At 38.0% G+C, this 21,052-nt stretch overlaps 1 protein-coding gene across 2 annotated transcripts in view; it reads left to right on the forward strand.

Annotated features, from left to right (window-relative positions):
- PLPPR5 (phospholipid phosphatase related 5) overlaps positions 1-14,358 on the forward strand; it is a 119,720-nt gene extending 105,362 nt beyond the window's left edge. For both annotated transcript variants that reach the window (XM_045998047.1, XM_045998125.1), the window contains exon 6: positions 13,426-14,358. In XM_045998047.1, coding sequence (XP_045854003.1) covers positions 13,426-13,458 — 33 coding nt within the window. In that variant the 3' untranslated portion in view covers positions 13,459-14,358. The remainder of the gene's footprint in view (positions 1-13,425) is intronic.
- Positions 14,359-21,052: the final 6,694 nt, after the last annotated feature.

Below are 21,052 nucleotides of genomic sequence, written 5' to 3' on the forward strand. Positions count from 1 at the left end.
TCTGTGCAGATGTTAGAATTGTAGACAATAGCATTGTGAAATTCTAACCAGTTACAAGGTACATATATTGCTTTCTTTCTCTTTGTACTTTTTCCTTCTCTTTTTTCTTTTATTTTTTATCTTGTTGACCTACCTTTGGAGACAATTAGAGATGTTTGACTAGAGACAAGGACTTCAGTGCATATAATCTTACTTAATCTCAACAAGAATCCATTCTAATAGATAGTATTATTTCCATTTCACTGATGAGAAAGCTGGGTCTCTGAAAGTTTAAATTGCTTGTGAACATTTCAATCGTTATGGAGCCCACCTTTCCACACTTGACATTCACACTACATGGCAGCAAGTCCACTGTACCACACAGCTTCCTCACCAATAGAGCCCAAGACAGAAATCACTGAACTAAATGCGTTGTATGCACAGATCTCCTTTTATGTTTAGGGTTAAAAACCTAAGCCCAGTGCTGGCAACCACCTATTAAAACACAAAAGCTGTTTATAGTCATCTTGAAAGAAAGAAACTGGAACAGTATTTAACCTCAGCATTTGGTCTAATAATATAACAACATAAACTTGAAGTAAACTAGTACTTTGTCCAAGTCAATAAGTCCGTGTTAAATAAGCATTTAAATAACGAACAAAACCCATTTTGTAGGTGTCCCAAATTCAACCTATTGAGAATGTTCAAGAAGAAAATTCACAGGGAAGGTCCTTTAAAGACTGTCTGGCAAGGCTCTTCAGCTGGATACTAGGACTAAGCCACTGTGAACATCTTCAATTAAGGCAATAAACGTATGTGCGCTAGAGCGCACTCGTATTGGAGTTGGGCTGCAAAGCCAAGGCAAATACAGAAAATGTCCTTCTGTGCAGGTTTCTATCCCATCCAAAATCTACCTACCTGACTATTGTTGTTATTATTATTATTTTACTTTTCAAATGTTTTAAAATTGATTTTTCACTTAATGGGAATTTGGCATTCCCCAACCAAATAGCCCTGAATAATAATGGCTTTTTGTTTTTCTAGCTGAAGTGCTCTTTGTGCATTTCCCCCATATTTTTTTAAAGGGAACTGGTGAGTGTCATGGCTTCTCAGGTGACAAGTCGCCACCACCTTGTTGTAAGTTGATGATAGTTTTGTTTTAAATAATGTTTTTAAAAATAACAATCTAATTTCTACAGAGGGAAGGATAAAATAAATAATAGAGACTTTCATGGAGAGCTTAACGCTTCAAAAACTGACATATAGACTTTACAATATACCAAATTGAAGAATCCAAAACTACTTTTCAGAAACAAATGCTTATTTTTCCATGGGACCTCTGCACTCAAGGACTGGATTCGGTATTTTGCACACTGATTTGCTGTGGACTTGAATGGACACTTTCTAATGGATGCGGCACATTTTCATCTTCAACTCTTTGGACTCGAGCTCTACCATCTCTACTCTAAACCTCTGTGTGTGTAGTTGCGAATAGCAGTAAAAGCACTGATCAGTTATCTGACCACTTTCTTGGTGTGACTCTAAGTTCAACTTTCATGCATGAGTTTGCCTACTACATGTTTGCAGTATTATCTACTAAGAGGATTTAGTATTGGCAGATTAAGAATTCATCCAGATTAAAAGGAGAAACCTCTGTTACCTGGTTTGCTTCATAACAAGTCTGTTTCTCAAGACAGGTGACCAGAAAATAATAAATCCATTTCTAGCTTTTTATAAATGTAGATAGGAAGTGAGTACTATCATAACTTTCTACATAGGAATTATGCCATTTCAAATGATGCATTTACATGTGTTGCTAATGTAATTTTTATAACATAGAATCAGAGTGTCTTAGGGATGGTAAGAACCTTAAATAATTACCCTTGTTCTTTCTCTAGATTCCTTCAGGGAAAATCACCCCTAGGCTAGAAGAGAATAAATCTCGGTTTTTAAATCTTCCTGAGATAAGTAATCCATTTCCCTCATTCTGAGGTGTAGGTGTCCCTCATTTGCTCTTAGACAGTAAAATTAATGAACAGATGGCCCCCTTGCTCTCTGTATACTGTTTTCATGTACTTAAAACCTATTACTAAATTTCCCCTTAACATTCTCGTCCCTGTGTACAGTCATTTTAATGTTTTATTTTTATCTGTTCTCTCTCTCTGCTAATGGCAACCTTAAATGATAAGCCCCAAACAGCCTCTTTCTAATTTCAGTCAAATAGAAAAAAAAAAAAAAATCATCTCAGAAGTTAAAATTTAAGTGTGATGCAAAACTAAAAGGGTGCTCATTGGAAAAAAGTGGGAGACTTGGGATCTAAAAATGGAGTCAGTCTGGAAACTGTAGTTTAACTTGGGAATGACTTAGCGTGATGAAAGGGTAATATTGTTTGGACTCAACGGGTAATGAAAGGAAAATCTAGAGGCCATTGAAACATGACTTTCCATGCCCATACTGGCTCCAGTATCTCCTAGTTCTCCATAACACAATTAGAGTTACACACCCGAAGCTTTGTTTCCAAAGTGTCCTTACGCCCTATTCAGGACAGTCCCAATTTCAGTCTGTTGTCCCCTGTGTATTATTAACAACCCTCTTTCCGGGTTGAGATGCTAACTTACAGGTTGCCCTGCAGTCATTGCACCTTCTTGGTCACTCTCCTTAGCTTGACCTTGTCTCTTGGCTTTTCCTCGGCTTCCGTCCTGCTTTACATCGATTATTAAGTGATTTGTTTCCGATACTTTCCCTGTTCTATTAAGGTCTTTTAGTATTTCAGTTCTACCTTCCAAGGTGGTGGTTGTCTCCTTCACTTAGGCTCATCTTCAGCAACTTGAATGAGCCATGGGGACACTTGTTTATCTAGGTCAAGGGGACACTGACACTTAGGGCAGTGGCCTTCAGAACCCCATCCATTTTCTCTCTTTTGTCTCCTTTCCTGTATGTCTGTTGTCATTTTTTCACTCCTTCCCTACCCACCACTGCCACTGACTGATTAATCTTCAATTTCTGTCTTAACATCTTTCCAGAAATCACTATGTGCTAGGCCCTGTCCAGAGGTTTGTACTGAGACACTGTGTGTCAGCCTGTTTTTCCTCAGTGTCAAGTCCCCATGGGGCCCCTGGAAGTAAAACTGTGTTGTACTGTTTGTTTCAACAGTTCTGATGGTTTTTATTCCATCAAAGTGCATTATAAAATTTTGACAATCTTTTTTGTCCTAAAATCATGCTTGTGCTTTTGTAAGAGAAAATCAAGAAAACACAGAGATGAGTTGCCAAGTTCCCCAACATTTTCATCAGGCAGTTTTTGTTGTTGTTGTTGTTGTTTTTTGAAGACTTATTTATTTATTTGACAGACAGAGATCACAAGTAGGCAGAGAGGCAGGCAGAGAGAGAGGAAGGAAAGCAGGCTCCCCACTGAACAGAAAGCCCGTTCATCAGGCATTTTTAAAGTGAGAAATTACAGTTTCTAGGGTGTTCTTGGTAGTTAGCAGAAAACGTTAGCAGCATGTTCTGCTCACCACTGATTCCTTCTGATACTGTTTTTCTCTAGGTTTAAGTGGGTCAGTCCTGGAAAATAATGCCAATAAGCATTAGCCAATGGTATTCTCCTACTTCTGGTTTGATATGCCTAAATTCATTGAAAATGAGTTTTAATTTCTTCACACACATTTTTAAAGTGTTTTAACTAGTTAAGACACTTTAGCGTGAAAAGACCCACATACACATGGAAGAAATCTTATGGTATGCATTCATTACATGAAATTCTATTCATGATGTCTTTGACTTATGAAGAGCCAATACAGAAACTACTATGAGAAGCACTTGGAACAGGTAATATAGTGGTAAAATCCTTTTGTAAAGTATGTTGCATCTTGACATAACCCTATATGTAGCATGATTAATTATGTCATACCAGTTTTACACTGCAGTATTTCAGCAGCCATGCTTTGGCGTGCTGCACTAGTAAATCCATTTAAATATTGGTCCTTCCAGAGGGTTGTTTTATACATAACTCTGTTGCTTTAAAGGAGGTGGAGGGGGAGGAGGAGAAAGCCCTATAAGGAATCCTTTGTTCCATCAGATTCCTTATACAACCTACAGAAATTGCAGTCTGTAGTCTAGATTTCTGAATTCAGAATGGATGTGTTTAGAGTGATGTCACCACGATGAGAACACAGGTTGTTCCTGACTTTGCTCCCCACCACAAGAACAACTAAGAGCTGTTTAAGACACCACTGAAAGAATCACAGAACACTGGAGTGGAGCTGGAGCGCACCACCCCATCCACCCCACCCCCGCGCCATGGAGACAGAGACAGACTGCATTACGAGAGAAGCTGTTGCCCCTTTGGAACTGGCAGCCCAGCACCACCTGGAGAAGTCTCCCCGAACCTTCAGTTCCTCCAGTGAGCCAAGAGAACCCAAAAGGAACAACCAGCTACCCCCCCACCCCCCGCAGCATTGTGGGTTGTTTGTAGGAGTCCCTGTTCTGATCTCACACCATAAAAATTGCAGGGAAGTCTGCAGACTCAACCCCTGGGAATCTGGGTGTGATAGGGAAGGAGGGAGGGGCTTGCAGCAACCTGCACATGGACCTTGGCAGACCAGATTCATGCCTGCAGTGCCCAAGTAGTCATCCCAACCATCAGATTTACAAATATACAGCACCAAACTGAGGGTGCCCTCTGACTCCAGAACCTGGCAGGGTGTGGATCTGCCTAATTCAGATCCTCAAGTGAATTTTGCCTGGAGCCTGGTTTCCCCAGTCTCCCCTTGGTCCCAAAGGGCGGGCGACGACTCCTGGAAGCAGTGTGGCCCAGCAGTGCTTGAGAGGTGGGCAGACAGACCAGATAGAAAGCCAGTACTGGGCATGGTGCGCTCCTGCACTCTGTACAGGCTAGGGAATTAATTTATAGTTAAAACTGAGGATAGCCCTGTCCCTCCCAAGCGGAGAACAGGCTTGGGATATTGAGAGTAGCCTGCAGGGCCCCTCCCCCTCCTGCCCAGGCAGAGAAAGAGCGATATAACCTCTCCTGCTATGGAGAGTGTCATTTGGTGCTCCACAGTGTGTCCTTTGGTACAACAGAAGGATTAGAGACACCTGGAATCTCAGCAGCTCAGTAGTGTTAGAGACAAGAGGCAGGCGGGCAGGGCTGGTAGTCTGCAGAACAAAGCCATTGGCCTGTTAGGTCAGGGAACTTGGGGTCCAGGTCAGCTGAAGTTAAGACAACAAATAGAACTTTACCAACTTTAGAGCTTCTTCTGTCGTGTCCGAGCAGGAAACATAATTCATACCCCACTCATCACTGAATACAGCCTTTAGCCTGTCCCACCAGGACTGACAGCAGGCTCCACCTCCCCAAAGACTCTACGACCGGATGCAACCAGAAACCAAAACTGAGGTGACTGGTGAAGAACTCGCTGCCAGAGCAAACCTGTGGAGTTTGGAAGAGGAGCCAATTATTCAAATGCACGGATACCCATGTAAGAATCAAGGATCACAAAAAATTGACTAAATATGGCACCACCAAAGGAAACAAATAAAGTTCCAATAAGTATCTCTAAAGAAATAGAGATCTAGGAGCTGTCAGTTCAGAATAGCCCTTCTAAGGATGTTTAGTGGACTACACATTATAATTAAATATAGTCATAGTTAGATTCTGCAATGTGGTAATAGTGGTGTATAATTCACTTAAACCTCTAGTTTAAATTTTTTTTTAAAGGACATAAAAATAACCAAAACTACAATAATCTGCTATTATGCAACATAAAACATACAACTTATAATAGTGGTAACCTAAAATGTGAAGGAGAGGAAAAAGTAAAAATGTAAAGCTTATCAATTCTATTCAAGTTAAGTTGTTGTCAGTTTAAAATAAGTTATAAGCTGTTTTATGTGTGTCTCAAGGTAACCACAAGGGAAAATTGTGTAGAAATTACACAAAGAAACACAAAAAAGAAGTTAAAGCATACTGGTACCAAAAGGTATCAAACACAAAAATGACAGCAAGAAAAAAACAAGAAGCAAGAGATCTATTTAAAAAAACAACAAAATGGCAGTAGTAAGTTTTCATATATCAACAAATTACTTTAAAACTAAATGGATTAAGTGGTACAATTATAAGACATAGAATGACTAAGTAGATTTAAAAAAAAATAGAGCCCCGGGCGCCTGGGTGGCTCAGTGGATTAAGCCTCTGCCTTCGGCTCAGGTCATGATGTCAGGGTCCTGGGATCGAGTCCCGCATCAGGCTCTCTGCTCAGCAGAGAGTCTGCTTCCCTCTCTCTCTCTCTCTCTCTCTCTCTGCCTGCCTCTCTGCCTACTTGTGATCTCTCTCTGTCAAATAAAGAAATAAAATCTTAAAAAAAAAAAAGATCCAAATAGATGCTGCCTGTAAGACATTCACTTTAGCCTTAAAGACACTGGTAGGCTGAGAGTGAAGGGATGGGAAAAGACATTTCAAGCAAATGGTCATTTAAAAAGAGTGTAAGTAGCTCTACTTACATCAGACAAAATAGACTTTAAGATAAAAATGGTAAAAAAAGAGACAAAAAAGTCATTATATAATGATAAAGGGTCCAACACAGCAATAAGATATAATGATTATATGTATTTATACATCCAAAATTGGAGCACCTAAATATGTGAAGCAAAAACTAAAAGTAGAAATGAACAGAAATACAATAATAGTTGGGGACTTTTTTTTTTTTTAAAGATTTTATTTATTTGTTAGAGAGAGAGAGAGAGACAGAGAAAGCATAAGCAGGGGGAGCAGCAGGCAAAGGGAGAAGCAGACTTCCTACTAAGCAGGGAGCCCAATGTGGGACTTGACCCCAGGACCCTGGAATAACTACTCAAGCTGAAGGCAGACGTTTAACCCACTGAGCCACCCAGGTGCCCCTAGTTGGGGAATTCAATACTCCACTCTCAACAATGGCTACGTCTTCCAGACGAGAATCATTAAGGAAACAGCAGATTGTAATACTAGAGACCAAATGGACATAACAGATATATGCAGAACATTTTATCTGACAATAGCAGAATGTACATTCTTATCAAGCACACATGGCATTTTCTAGGACTGACTGTATGTTTGGCCACAAAACAAGTCTTAGCAAATTCAAGAAGAATGAAATCATACCACATATCTTCTCTGACCCCAATGGCATGTAACCAGAAATTTATAACAAGAATGAAATTGGATGAACACATGGAAATTAAACAACACACTTCCCAGAACAACAAACAGACCAAGAAATTAAAGAAGTAAAAAAAGTTTCTTGAGACAAAAGAAAATGGAAATGCAACATACCAGAACTTGTGGGATGCAGTAAAAGCAGTTCTAAGAGGAAAATTCACAGCAATAAATGCCTACATAAAGAGACAAGAAAAATCCCAAATAACATAACTTTCACTTTAAAGAACGAGAAAAAGAAGAATGAACTGAGGGGCACTTGTGTGGCTCAGTGGGTTAAGCCTCTGCCTTCAGCTCAGGTTCTGAGACAGAGCCCCGCCTCAGGCTCTCTGCTCAGCAGGGAGCCTGCTTCTTCCCTCTCTCTCTGCCTGCCTCTCTGCCTACTTGTGATCTCTGTCTGTCAAATAAATACATAAAATCTTTAAAAAAAAAAAAAAAGAAGAATGAACTGAGCCCAAAGTTACAGAAGATTGGAAATAATAAATATTACTGCTGAAATAAATGAAATAAAGAAGAGAAAAACAATAGAAAATATTACCAAATTAAGAGTTGGTTCTTTGAAAAAAACAAACAAAATTGACAGCACTTAGCTAAACTAAGAGAGGAAAAAAGAGAAAAGGCCCAAATCAACAAAATGATAAATGAACAAGAAGATATTACCATGGCTACCACAGAAACTTAAAGAATCATAAGAGCAACTGTGACTAACTATATGCCAACTTACTAAGACTGAATCAGGGAGAAATAGAAAATCTGAACTTACCAATTATTAGTAAAGACATTGAATCAGTAATCAATAATCTCCCAATGGTGAAAAGCCCAGGACCAGATGGTTTCACTGGTGAATTTTACTAAACGTGTAAAGAATTAACACTAATCCTCAAATTCTTCCAGAATATTGAAGAGAAGGAAACATTCTCAAACTCATTTCATAAGGTTAACGTTATCGTGATACCAATCAAAAAAAAATTTGCTAGAAAAGAAAACCAAAGGCCAACATCCCTGATGTCTAAACATCTAAATATGCCAAAATTCTCAATAAAACACAGGATTACCTCATTTTATTGTGCTTCTCTTTTTGTAGTTCACAGATACTGTAATTTTTACAAATTAAAGGTTTGTGGCCACCCTGCATCAAGCAAGTCTATCAGTATTATTTTTCCAACAGCATTTGCTCTCTTCATGTCTCTGTCTCACATTTTGATAATTCTCACAATATTCCAAACTTTGTCTTGATTATATTTGCTATAGAGATCTGTAGTCATGGTTATGACTCACTGAAAGCTCATATGATGGCTAGCATTTTTTGGCAATAATTTATTTCTTAATTAAGGTATGTACATTGTTTTTTATAGACATAATGTTATTGCACACTTAATAGAGTACAGTATAGTATAAATATAACTTTCATATGAACTGGGAAACCAAAAACATCATTTGACTTGCTTTATTGTGATATTTGTTTTGTTGTGTTGACTGGAACCAAACCTTCAATATCTCTAAGATATACTTGTACCAGCAAGCCGAATTCAACAGTGTATTAAAAGGATCATTCATCATGAACAAGTGGGATGCAAGGATGACTCAACATATGTAAATCCATCAGTATGATACATCACATTAACAGAATGAGAAAAAAGAATCATAGGATCATTTTAATAGACACAGAAAAACATTTGACAAAATTCAACATCCATTCATGATAAAACTCTTAACATATAGGCATAGAAGGAACATATCTCAACATAATAAAGACCATATATGCCAAGCCCACAGCTAACATCATACTCAATGGTGAAAGGTTGAACACTTTTTTTCTAAGATCAGGAGCAAGACAAGGATGTCTGTTCTCACCACTCCCATTCAACATAGTCCTGTGGAAGTCCCAGCTAGAGCAATTACGCAGGAAAAAGAAATAAAAGCTATGACAATGAGAAAGGAAGTAGTAAAATTAACTCTATTTGTAGATGACAGGATTTTATATAGAGAAAACCCTGAAGACACAACCAAAAATTGTTATTAGATCTAAACAATGAGTTTAGTAATGTTGCAGTACACAAAATTAACATACAAAATCAGCATTTCACTAACAATGAATTTTCTAAATAAATAAATAAATAAATAAATAAATCCTATTTACAATAGCATCAAAAACAATAAAATACTTAGGAATCAATTTAACTAAGGGGGTGAAAGATCTCTACTCTGAAAACTATGAGACCTTGAAGAAAAAAATCAAAGAAGACACAAATAAATGGGAAAGTATGCCATGTTCACGGATTGGAAGAATTAACATTATTAAAATGTGAATATTACCTACCAAAAGCCATCTATAGATTCAATGCAACCCCTAGCAAGATTCCCAAGGTGTTTTGTACAGAGCTAGAAAAATAAATCAATAAATAAAAACACTCCTAGGGGCACCTGGGTGGCTGAGTCGGTTGAGTGGCTGCCTTCGGCTTAGGTCTTGATCCCGGGGTCCTGGGATTGAGCCCTACATCGGGCTCCCTGCTCAGCAGAGAGCCTGCTTCTCCCTCTCCCTCTGCCTGCCTCTCTGCGTACTTGTCCTCTCTATCTGTCTGTCAAATAAATAAATAAAATCTTAAAAAAAAAAAACTCCTAAAGTTTATACAGATCCACAAAGACCCTGAATAACCAAAGAAATCTTGAGAAAGAAGACAACATGAGGCATCACACTTCCTGATGCTGTACTGTAAAACATTAGTTATCAAAAATTAAACAAGTAGTTATCAAAAGCAAATTGTTATCAATAGTTATCAAAATAGTTATCAAAACTATTATGAAATAGTTATTCATTTAGTAACTATTAATAGTTTATTTTATTTAATAACTATTCATTTAATAACTATTAATAGTTCATTTAATAATTAATATAAAATAACTATTCAAATAGTTATTTATAGTACTGGCATAAAAACAAATAGACCAAAAGAACAGAATCAAGAGCTGAGAAATAAACCCAAGCACATATAGTCAACTAATATTTGACAAGGGAGCCAAGAATACTCAATGGAGAAAAGATAGTTTTTTTTAATAAATGATGGTGTTATAATTGGGTATTTGCATGTAAAAGAATGAAACTGGACCTATACTTAACCACTATAAAAATTAACTCAAAATGGGTTAAATACTTAAATGTAACACCTGAAGCCATGAAAATCCTAGAAGAAAACATAGGAATAATGTTCCTTGAGGGGTCTTGGTAATGATTTTTTTGAATATGACACCTAAAGAATAAGCAGCAAAATCAAAAGTAAGTGGGACTACATCAAACTAAAAAGTTTTTGCACCGCAAAAGAAACCATCAACAAAGTGAAAGGATAGCCTATGGAATTTGGAAAAATATTTTCAAACCATATATCTGATAAGAGGCTGATATCCAGTATATATACATACTACTTAATACAAAACACAAATAACCTAATTTAAAAATGGGCAAAGGACATGAATAGACACTTCTCCAAAAAAGATATATGAAAGGCCAACAGGTATATGAAAAGATGCTCAACCTCACTAGTCATTAGGGAGATACAAATTAAAGCAACAATGAGATAGCACCTCATGCCTTTTGGAACGGCCATCATCAAAAAGACAAGACATAACAGATGCTGGCATGCGTGTGCAGAAGAGAGATCCCTTGCACACCATTGGTAGGATTGTAAATTGTTGCAGCCTTTATGGAAAACAGTATGGAGAATCCTCAAAAAATTAAAAATAGAACTATCATGTGATCCACCAATTCACTTTTGAGAATATATCCAAAGGAAACAAAAACACTGACTCAAAAAGATATCTGTACCTCATGTTGATAGCAGCATTATTTTTTTTAATTCGTTTATTTGTTTATTTACAGCATAACAGTGTTCATTGTTTTGGCATCACACCCAGTGCTCCATGCAAAACGTGCCCTCCCCATTACCCACCACCTGTTCCCCCAACCTCCCACCCCTGACCCTTCAAAACCCTCAGGTTGCCCCAACCTCCCACCCCTGACCCTTCAAAACCCTCAGGTTGTTTTTCAGAGTCCATAGTCTCTTATGGTTCGCCTCCCCTCCCCAATGTCCATAGCCCGCTCCCCCTCTCCCAATCCCACCTCCCCCCAGCAACCCCCAGTTTGTTTTGTGAGATTAAGAGTCATTTATGGTTTGCCTCCCTCCCAATCCCATCTTGTTTCATTTATTCTTCCCCTATCCCCCTACCCCCCCATGTTGCTTCTCCATGTCCTCATATCAGGGAGATCATATGATAGTTGTCTTTCTCCGATTGACTTATTTCACTAAGCATGATACGCTCTAGTTCCATCCACGTCGTCGCAAATGGCATGATTTCATTTCTTTTGATGGCTGCATAGTATTCCATTGTGTATATATACCACCTCTTCTTTATCCATTCATCTGTTGATGGACATCTAGGTTCTTTCCATAGTTTGGCTATTGTAGACATTGCTGCTATAAACATTCGGGTACACGTGCCCCTTCGGATCACTATGGTTGTATCTTTAGGGTAAATACCCAGTAGTGCAATTGCTGGGTCATAGGGTAGTTCTATTTTCAACATTTTGAGGAACCTCCATGCTGTTTTCCAGAGTGGTTGCACCAGCTTGCATTCCCACCAACAGTGGAGGAGGGTTCCCCTTTCTCCACATCCTCACCAGCATCTGTCATTTCCTGACTTGTTAATTTTAGCCATTCTGACTGGTGTGAGGTGATATCTCATTGTGGTTTTGATTTGTATTTCCCTGATGCCGAGTGACGTGGAGCACTTTTTCATGTGTCTGTTGGCCATCTGGATGTCTTCTTTGCAGAAATGTCTGTTCATGTCCTCTGCCCATTTCTTGATTGGATTGTTTGTTCTTTGGGTGTTGAGTTTGCTAAGTTCCTTATAGATTTTGGATACTAGCCCTTTATCTGATATGTCGTTTGCAAATATCTTCTCCCATTCTGTCAGTTGTCTTTTGGTTTTGTTAACTGTTTCCTTTGCTGTGCAAAAGCTTTTGATCTTGATGAAATCCCAATAGTTCATTTTTGCCCTTGCTTCCCTTGCCTTTGCCGTTGTTCCTAGGAAGATGTTGCTATGGCTGAGGTCGAAGAGGTTGCTGCCTCATAGCAGCATTATTTACAATAGGCAAAACATGGAAACAACCTAAGTGTCCATTGATGAATGGATGGATGTATAAAGAAGCTATGGTGTATATATATATATACATATATATATGGTGTGTGTGTATATATATATATATATATAATGGAATATTATTCAGCCATAAAAATGAAGAGATCTTACCATTGTGACAACATGGATAGACCTTGAAGGCATTGTGTTAAATGAAATAATTCAGATATGGAAAGACAAATACCATATGATCTCACTTACATGTAGATTCTAAAAAAATAATTAAAAACCCTAAGCTCACAGACAGAAAAAAAAAAAAACCTCAGACTTGGGTTGTCCCAGGTGAAGAGTGTGGGGAGCGGGGATTGGAGGAAGGTGGTAAAGAGATTCAGATTTCTGCTGTAAAGTAACTAAGTACCAGGACTGTAAGGGAAAACATGATGAAAATAGCTAACACTGCTGTATGACATATAGGAAAGTTCTTAAGACAGTAAACCCAAAGAGTTCTCAGCACAAGGGAATTTTTTTCCCATTTTCTCTTTCTTTTAGTTGTATCTCCACAAGCAGATAGATGTCAACTAAACCCATTGTGGTCATCATCTCACAACATGTAAATCAAACCATCACACTGTATGCCTTAAACTTATACAGTGATGTATGTCCATTATTTCTCAATAAAGCTGGAAATAAATGAAGTGTTTAAGGAGATCTTTGTTAACCAGCATATGCCTTTCAGCCTGAGCATTTCACCAACTGGGTGTATGCCATCTGTCTCACAGGGAGCAATTAATCTGAACCTTCAACAGGCAACATTAAAATGCCATTAACAGTGAGCAGAATATTAACGTGTGTGGGATTGCCATTTTCATCTCCCAAATTTCAGTGTTAATTGTGACTATTACAGCTTAATCTACTTGGTGAATTAAAAATATTGAATAAAGTATATAATTAGCCATTCAGTGTATATAATAATACATAGAACTTAAATGCATGTTTCGGCGACTGAAACATAGATGGGCTACAGATTTCTCCTAAGCTAACGATCCTTTGTAAAAGCACTAAATACCTTCCAAAGCCAATTTCCCCAGGACTCTGATGTTGTAATTCCATTCTCTTTTTCAGAACCATATCACCGCCTTTGCAGAAGTCACATGATAGTGAAGCAGATGGTTTGTCACTGCATTGGACATCGTCCCTGTTCACCGTCCACTCATAACACCCAAAGTTTGTTTGATTACAACAGAAGTTTATAAAGTTGTCTAATAACTTTTATAATTTTAAAATCAGTGTCAACTCATCTGTTTCCCCCACTAGACTGTGAGCTCCTCAAGGGCAGGACTGTGTCTTTCTTCTCTGTATCCCCAGCACCTACAACAAAGCCTTGCACAAAGTAGGTGTTAAATAAAATGTGACGACCCAATGAAAAGATTAATTCTTAAATAAAACACTCATATTAGTCTCTCGCAGAATCACCGATACTATGTGAAAAGAAACTTACACAAGTCATCTTGTATAAGAAATCCCTCCATTTGGGGCTAGTTACGTTTTTCAGTTGTTCGTAGATCTATTCAGCAGTATACCACATTTCATTTGAAGTGGACTTTGAAAGTCATGGGGGTTTTATGTTATTATTCAGCATGACATTATTTCCATTCTAACAGATTTCAGTGTGTGAAATTACTTTACTTTTAGAAGGTATGTTCTATACTAAAATAATGTTTGCACATAATATTATGCTATATTTCACTTAAATTACCATTCATACTATACATTCTAAGACTGGTGCTTCTGCTTTTGAAGGGGAAAATGCCAATTTTTACTGTAATAAGTAATGTATCATAATTAAAAGTTATTTATTTGGACTTTTGTTCCTGACAATTGTGGTTTAATTGTTGACTTGTGGATTTGAATGCAGGCAGTGCTTAGGGTATTTTAAGTGACAAAATCTAGCAGTGGTTCCTATGTATTGAGCAATTTTCCACTGATAAAAGTGTCTCCAGAGGAGGGAAAGGCTCTATTCTTGGGCTTTTTAGTACTCAAGATTCCTCATAATTTAAACAGGAAAGAACCACACTCTGACACATAAGTTAAAATCTATAAATGCCAGAAATGTGGTTAATGCATTTTACTTTGCATTTGTATAGTACTTTATAGTTTATAAGGTACATTTTCATTTATAATTTTACTTAATCCTTACAGTAACCTTGGGTAATCATTGAAAATGGCTTTAGTTTCTAAATGAGAAAAATAAAGCCAAGGCAAGGTAAATAATATGCCCAATGTCATACGCTAACTAGTAGAAGGGAGTTAAAATTTAAATTCAGGTTTTCTGACCCTGAACTAGTATTATTTTCTAATACACCACAGCTATTGTATCATTTTGGACACATTGAAATCTTCCAGAGGTCAGTAGAGTCCTAGACAACTACCTATGATGTTAAAAAAATGAAGAAATACCAAAATAGAGTTATAAGAACTGTGTTGTATTTGAAATATTTATGTTTTAAGAATGAACACTTCTCAAATATGCAACTATATGGTAACCTATTTTTAATTTTCTTTAAAAATAAGGTCAAGAGTCTAGACGTGAGGTCTTTTGTAAAGTTGAAAACAGGTATCTCTCCTGCTCTCCTTACCCCAGTGCTCTAAACCCCAGCCCTCAGGAGAGGCCCCAAAGGACGTACCTCACACCGAGCATGTGAAATTAAGGATGAAACCATGTATATATACAATATAAGGAAGATGGACCTGGCTGTGATTACACCATTAAATGTACTCTTCTACCATAACTCCACAGTTTTTAAAGACACCCTGAGCAGCTTTGTCTAATGTGAGCAGTAGTTAGTTGACAGAAATGAATCTTCTTCACCTTGACCGTATTAAAAAATAAACTTTGAATTTTCTCTATAATTTCAACAGAAATCAGCAAATAAATACAACCAAAGACAGTATTCCCCAAATAGATTTTACTTGCTCTTTTCCATCACTATGGGAGTTAAAACACTTTTTGTAGGGCCAAAAGCAGAAAATCCAAATTTCTACCAAATTCAGACTTATAGAGCAACTCAACACTGTTGGAAATTTAAAACACGAAAGAGGTTCGAATGCCTTGACCCTCTTCAATGACCTTTTAAGACAATAACAGTAATAGGAATGGAAGTGAAAAGGATGATTATAATGTCTTCGGATGAAGGATTACCAGTAAGACTTCTGGAGTTAAATCACTTTTATAGGTTCTAGAATCAGTTTTCCAAGGAACCAATTTGGAATGTTTTTCTTGTTGGAAGCCTTAGCTATACATTCATGTGTAAATGTTGTGTCTTTGCACCTTGTTAAACCAGGTTCAAATGCAAGAGTTACAGACATTCCTCAGAAACCCAGATTTAATCTAGGATCTGAGTCCGGACATCTCTAACATGAAATGTCATGGGCCCAAGATTGTGCACTAAATGATCCTGCCATGACAGAAATTCAGAAAAAATAAAAAGATACACATGCATAAGGCAAAAAGCCAGCAAAGAGCCCTGAACCGTGATGCTATAACTGCGAATAATGAGAAACACATTTAAGAAAATATGAACCTGTAAATATGTACATATATAGGTCTAGTAAAAGCAGGCGAACACCTACTTTTCTGATAAAGACATCTTTTTATTCTACTTCTTTGGGGCCCAGGTCAGTATAAATTGGTCAGCCTGAAAATTTTAGTTGTCTCTGTTTGCATGGCAGAAATTCTGCACATGTTTTATCTGACTCCTAAGATTATTTAAAAGGCTCTTTTATGTTAAAAGAGAGGTGAACCTTCTTTGACAGACTTGGTCTTTTCCACTTCTAACTGGGCCTCTCTTTTCTCAGGATCTATCCTAGCCAAATATCACAGTTACATTTACTATACAGTTTCCTTTGTGAAAGAGCAGTAGGGGAGGAGATAATTCTCTGCTGTGTATTGTATTTTTCAAATAAAAATTTAAAAATGTAAAAAATTAAGTTTGATTTTTTTATTTTTTTATTTTTATTTATTTTTATATATTTTTTTTTGGTAAATCCTTTCTTGGGGTAGACAAAGAACACTTGTGTGATGCAAGTCAGATTGTCAGAATGACTGGAGAATGTTTGCAGAAGGATCGCAGTGGTTGACATTAGACCAGTTCTCTGGGCAGCTATATCCCACAGGCCAGCCTGGGATCTTAGCAACCTCCTTATTTGCAAATCAGAAGCCTCTGAAACTATCTGGGACACCAAGCAGGTGTATGATCTACTACATGATCTGCCTCTTCTGGTTTATCAAGGTGCTAAAGAATGGATGTAAATGATCTCGTTCTTGCCACTAGGGCACCATTTGTTAAATTTTGATTGCATGTTTATTTAGTTTTTTAAAGATTTTATTTACTTGACAGAGAGAGACCCAGTGAGAAATGGAACATAAGCAGGGGGAAAGGGAATGGGAGAAGCAGGCTTCCCGTGGAACAGGGAGCCTGGTGCAGGGCTCGATCCCAGGACCCCAGGATCATGACCTGAGCCAAAGGCAGACACTTAAGCCACCCATGCATTCCGATTGCATGTTTAAAAAAGTTTCCCTGGACATATACCAAACGGTTCTTTTTACACCTTAGAAACACGAATTTTTTTACTGTTTGCCAGACATGGGCTTTGAAATAAAGTTTGCGACTTTGGATTCTTTTTAAAATTTCAATTAAGGGCATTTCTTCCAGATTGTTAAGTGAGTAAATTCCTTATACAAAGAAAAAAATAAGAGTATTTATATTTTGCTTCACTATCCCCTTTACTTTAGATTATAGCTGGTTCTTAGGCTGGTAAACCTTGGGACACGGTCTAGGTTTAATGAGAAAAATATGTCACCCCCTCCCCCCACCAAGTTCGTGAGCCATGAATATGCTACAGGATCTAAATTCTAAACTCTGACTGATATTTTCAAATCTGTGACCTTGCTCACAAGGACCTTCAGATAAGAAAACACACAGGAGTGGAAATAGAGCCTCCTTTAGCATTCAGCTAAAAACGTGAAGTTCACATCTCAAAGACACCATCCTTAACAAGGGTGATCCTAACAAACACCATCCTGGGTCCTTGTTTATCTTCAAATTATTGCATTTATAAATGTGAGTCCATTTTTCACTTTGCATGGAAACACTATCACTGGTACAAAACAGGAAAACTTTTTTCTTTCCAGGGGGGAAAAAGGTATATTTTTAAATCAATATTAGAAAAAGAAAGAAAAATCTTTCAAAACTTGTGAGATATATTGAGTATTAATCAGTCTTCTCTGGAGGTATTGTTCCTCCTCAAGAAAACCCTTCAGCCTTCTTTTCCTCAGCAAATATTTACTGACTGGTTCTGCATACCAGATACTTCACAAAGTGCCTAGAAAGACAGACAAGGTCTCTGTCCTTTCAGATTGGACAGCTCAGCAGCCCCAACACTGATGGTACCCCAAGAGTTCTGTTTAAAGTTAGGGTGGGAGACTTGGCTTGGGGTTAGCCAGCTACCTACTCTTTGGACAAAGCAAAGCACACATAGATTACAGCAACAGTTAAGGTGAACAAAAAACATTGCCTCCATAAACAACGTAGTATAATTTGGCTACTGACGAATTTAAAAAGCCCTAAAGTGCTATAATAATCCTCACCAACCTGTGGTTCAGTGGAGCCCTTTTTCTAGTCTCAGCTGGGCTCTTTCTTGCACTTGTAATCAGGCTGGTAGCTCTGCTGACCTTGGTTAGACGTTCTCTCATATATGGGGGTCATCTGGGTGTAGGCTGATCTAGGGTGGCTTCACTTAGGACAACTCCTCCCTCTGCTAGCCAAGGTCCTTCCTATGGGGGCCCAAGACAGAGCAGAAGTAGGCAGGCACTGGCACGTTATCACTTCCATCTTATTTAATTGGCAAAGGCCAAAGCTCAAGGCCAGCCCAGATACAAGGATTGTAGGAGCAGCTGGAAATTTCATAGAAAAGACGTGGACACAGAGATGGGTGAAGAATAAGGGCCATTTTGCATTCAATGTACCATAAACTTTTAGTGCACCTAAACCTTAAAAACATTTTCCTTGACTTACTGAGTACAGATTTTTTCTGATCAACACAAAATAACCACAGATAACAACAAAAAGCAAGCTCATTGTATCTGAGCAAAAATGGCCACCCCGCCAATCATCAGCCACACCCCAAAAATGTCCATTTATTTGTTTGTTTGTTTATTTATTTATTTATTTATTTGACAGATCACAAATAGGCAGAGAGGCAGCCAGAGAGAGAGGAAGAAGCAGACTCCCGGCCGAGAAGAGAGCCCGATGTGGGACTCGATCCCAGGACCCTGGGACCACGACTCAAGCTGAAGGCAGAGGCTTTAACCCACTGAGCCACCCAGGTGCCCCCCAAAAATGTCTTTGTGATAACTGGCTAGAGAACTGCCCATCCAGCTCTTAACTGAAAACAGTGCAGAGCTTGCGGAAGCTTTTCTAGGTTTTCCCAGAAAGCCTTCCTAGGTCTTCCCCTATAGTAATAAAGGAAGTCGCCATAATTCAATAAGAAAATGAAGAATTTTCTTCAATGTCAATGAAAATGACAGAGAATGCGAAAAGCATCTGAGCAGAAAGAACAGGATGAAAGTTGAAGCAAAAGAATAAAATCAGAAGAAGGAAAAAGAATAACTGAAATAGGAAGCCAGGTGGTGATGCATTGATTGTGTGTATGTGTGTTGTGTATGCGTCTACTTTGCGAACTTTTTATTTTCACAAATTTCAGTTACCATGGTGCTAGGGAATGAATATTTTTGTCCCCCAAAATTCATATGTTGAAGCTTAATCCCCAATGTGATGGTATTTTGGAGATGGGGGAATCTGGATCATGGGGTTATAGGTCATGAGTGTGGGTCCTCTTGATATCTGTGCCCTTATAATAAAAGACATAGGAAGACTGCCTTCCTCTCTCTCTGCCCTCTGCCATGGGATATATGAGAAGACAGCCGCCTGCTCATCAGAAAGATGGCTTTCCTCAAGCACCAGATCTCCAGCACCTTGATCTTGGTCTTCACAGCTTCTAGAACAATAAATCATTGTTGTTTAAGCCACCCAGTCTATGGTCTTCTGTTACAGCAGGTCAAACAGACTAAGACATGGTTTAGTTAAGTGACACCGCTCCCCCAGCAACAGGGTTCACATTTGAGTTACCGCGAGTTATTGTAATAAGTACAAATATTGCCACTAATTCGTCTGTTCTCAAGTCACTACGTAAATAATGTGGGTTATGATCAGTGACCTATTACATCACAGGGTGTCAGTGGACACCACATCTGTTGTTCAGTTCATGCACACACAGCAAAGCATGCAATTGTGTTAACTCCGTGTCTCCCTGGGATAATTCCAAGTGACATTTTTTTAAACGCATAATGAAAAGAAAGATCTAGCCAACAAAGATGGAAGTACAGCAGAAAAAGAAAAGGTGATAATGCTGAAAATGAAATTCCAATCAAACATACATGTCGTTGTAGAAGACTTAGCTGACCATGAGAACGCTGACATCTCCACCATCAGCAGAGACCATGTCATACCATTTCAGAAGCCTTGAAATTTAATCTGAATACTTGCTTTCGATCTCAAAATGCTAAAGACACCCAGACATACCAGTCCGGCAACCATCAACTGAGACCAAACCCTGCTCACTTGAACAGCTAGAAAAGTTGAGGGGAAGTGGGTTTATTAATGCAAATGAAAATAATTTGTGATGAAAACGATGAAGATGTCTCAATAAAAATGATGTGAACAAAAAACCCAACTGCACGCTAAAGGTGCTTTTAGAGATATTTCACAACATTGAAAGGCACAAAGGCTAAAATATTGGTAGCTGATCCAATTAACCAGGAATATGACAATTAACCAGGATAGGAAGAAGGCAAGCACTGTTCAAACTGCTCTGAATAAATTTTTTTATAAAGAAATAAAGCATTTGTTTTCAAGGTTTCTAATGTTTTAAATTATAGTGTATTAACCAATATTAGTTTTGCCATTTTTATATTTCTTAGACATTTAAAATTGGCAGTAAGGAAGTTTTTAATGTTTTGAAAAAAATTAAAGGACATAACATAATAAAAAATAATAATAATTAGAAAAAGATAAATTGTAACTTTCCATTGCTTATTATGATATCTTTATGCAGATTCAGTTTGCGTGGTTTTTTTTTTTTACTTTTTTTAAAAGAGTTTATTTATTTGATGGAGAGACACAGCAAGAGAGTGAATACAAGCAGGGGGAGTGGGAGAGGGAGAAGCAGACTTCTTGCTGAGCAGGGAGCCCAATGAAGGCCTGGATCCTAGGATCCTGGGATCATGATCTGAGCCAAAGGCAGACACTTAACAACTGAGCCACCCAGGCACCCCAGGTTGCATGGTTATTGTGTACGATTCCACACTACCATACAAAGTAAGACTGCTTGTCTGCATGTATATGTATACATATGTGTGTGTGTGTGTGTGTATGTATATATACACACACACTGTGTATTATATATAGAAACATATAAAGACCTTTATAGGGTCTTTTATATATACTTTGTATATATATAAAAAACCCCTAATTATATCATATATAAAAGCTTTCTTTTTTTTTTTTAAGATTTTATTTATCTCTCTGACAGACAGAGACCACAAGCAGGCAGAGAGAAAGGGGAAAGCAGGCTCCCCACTTAGCAGAGAGCCCGACACGGGGCTCCATCCCAGGACCCCAAGACCACGACC

Source organism: Meles meles, chromosome 1 (assembly GCF_922984935.1).
Source record: "Meles meles chromosome 1, mMelMel3.1 paternal haplotype, whole genome shotgun sequence".
Lineage (NCBI taxonomy): Eukaryota > Metazoa > Chordata > Mammalia > Carnivora > Mustelidae > Meles > Meles meles.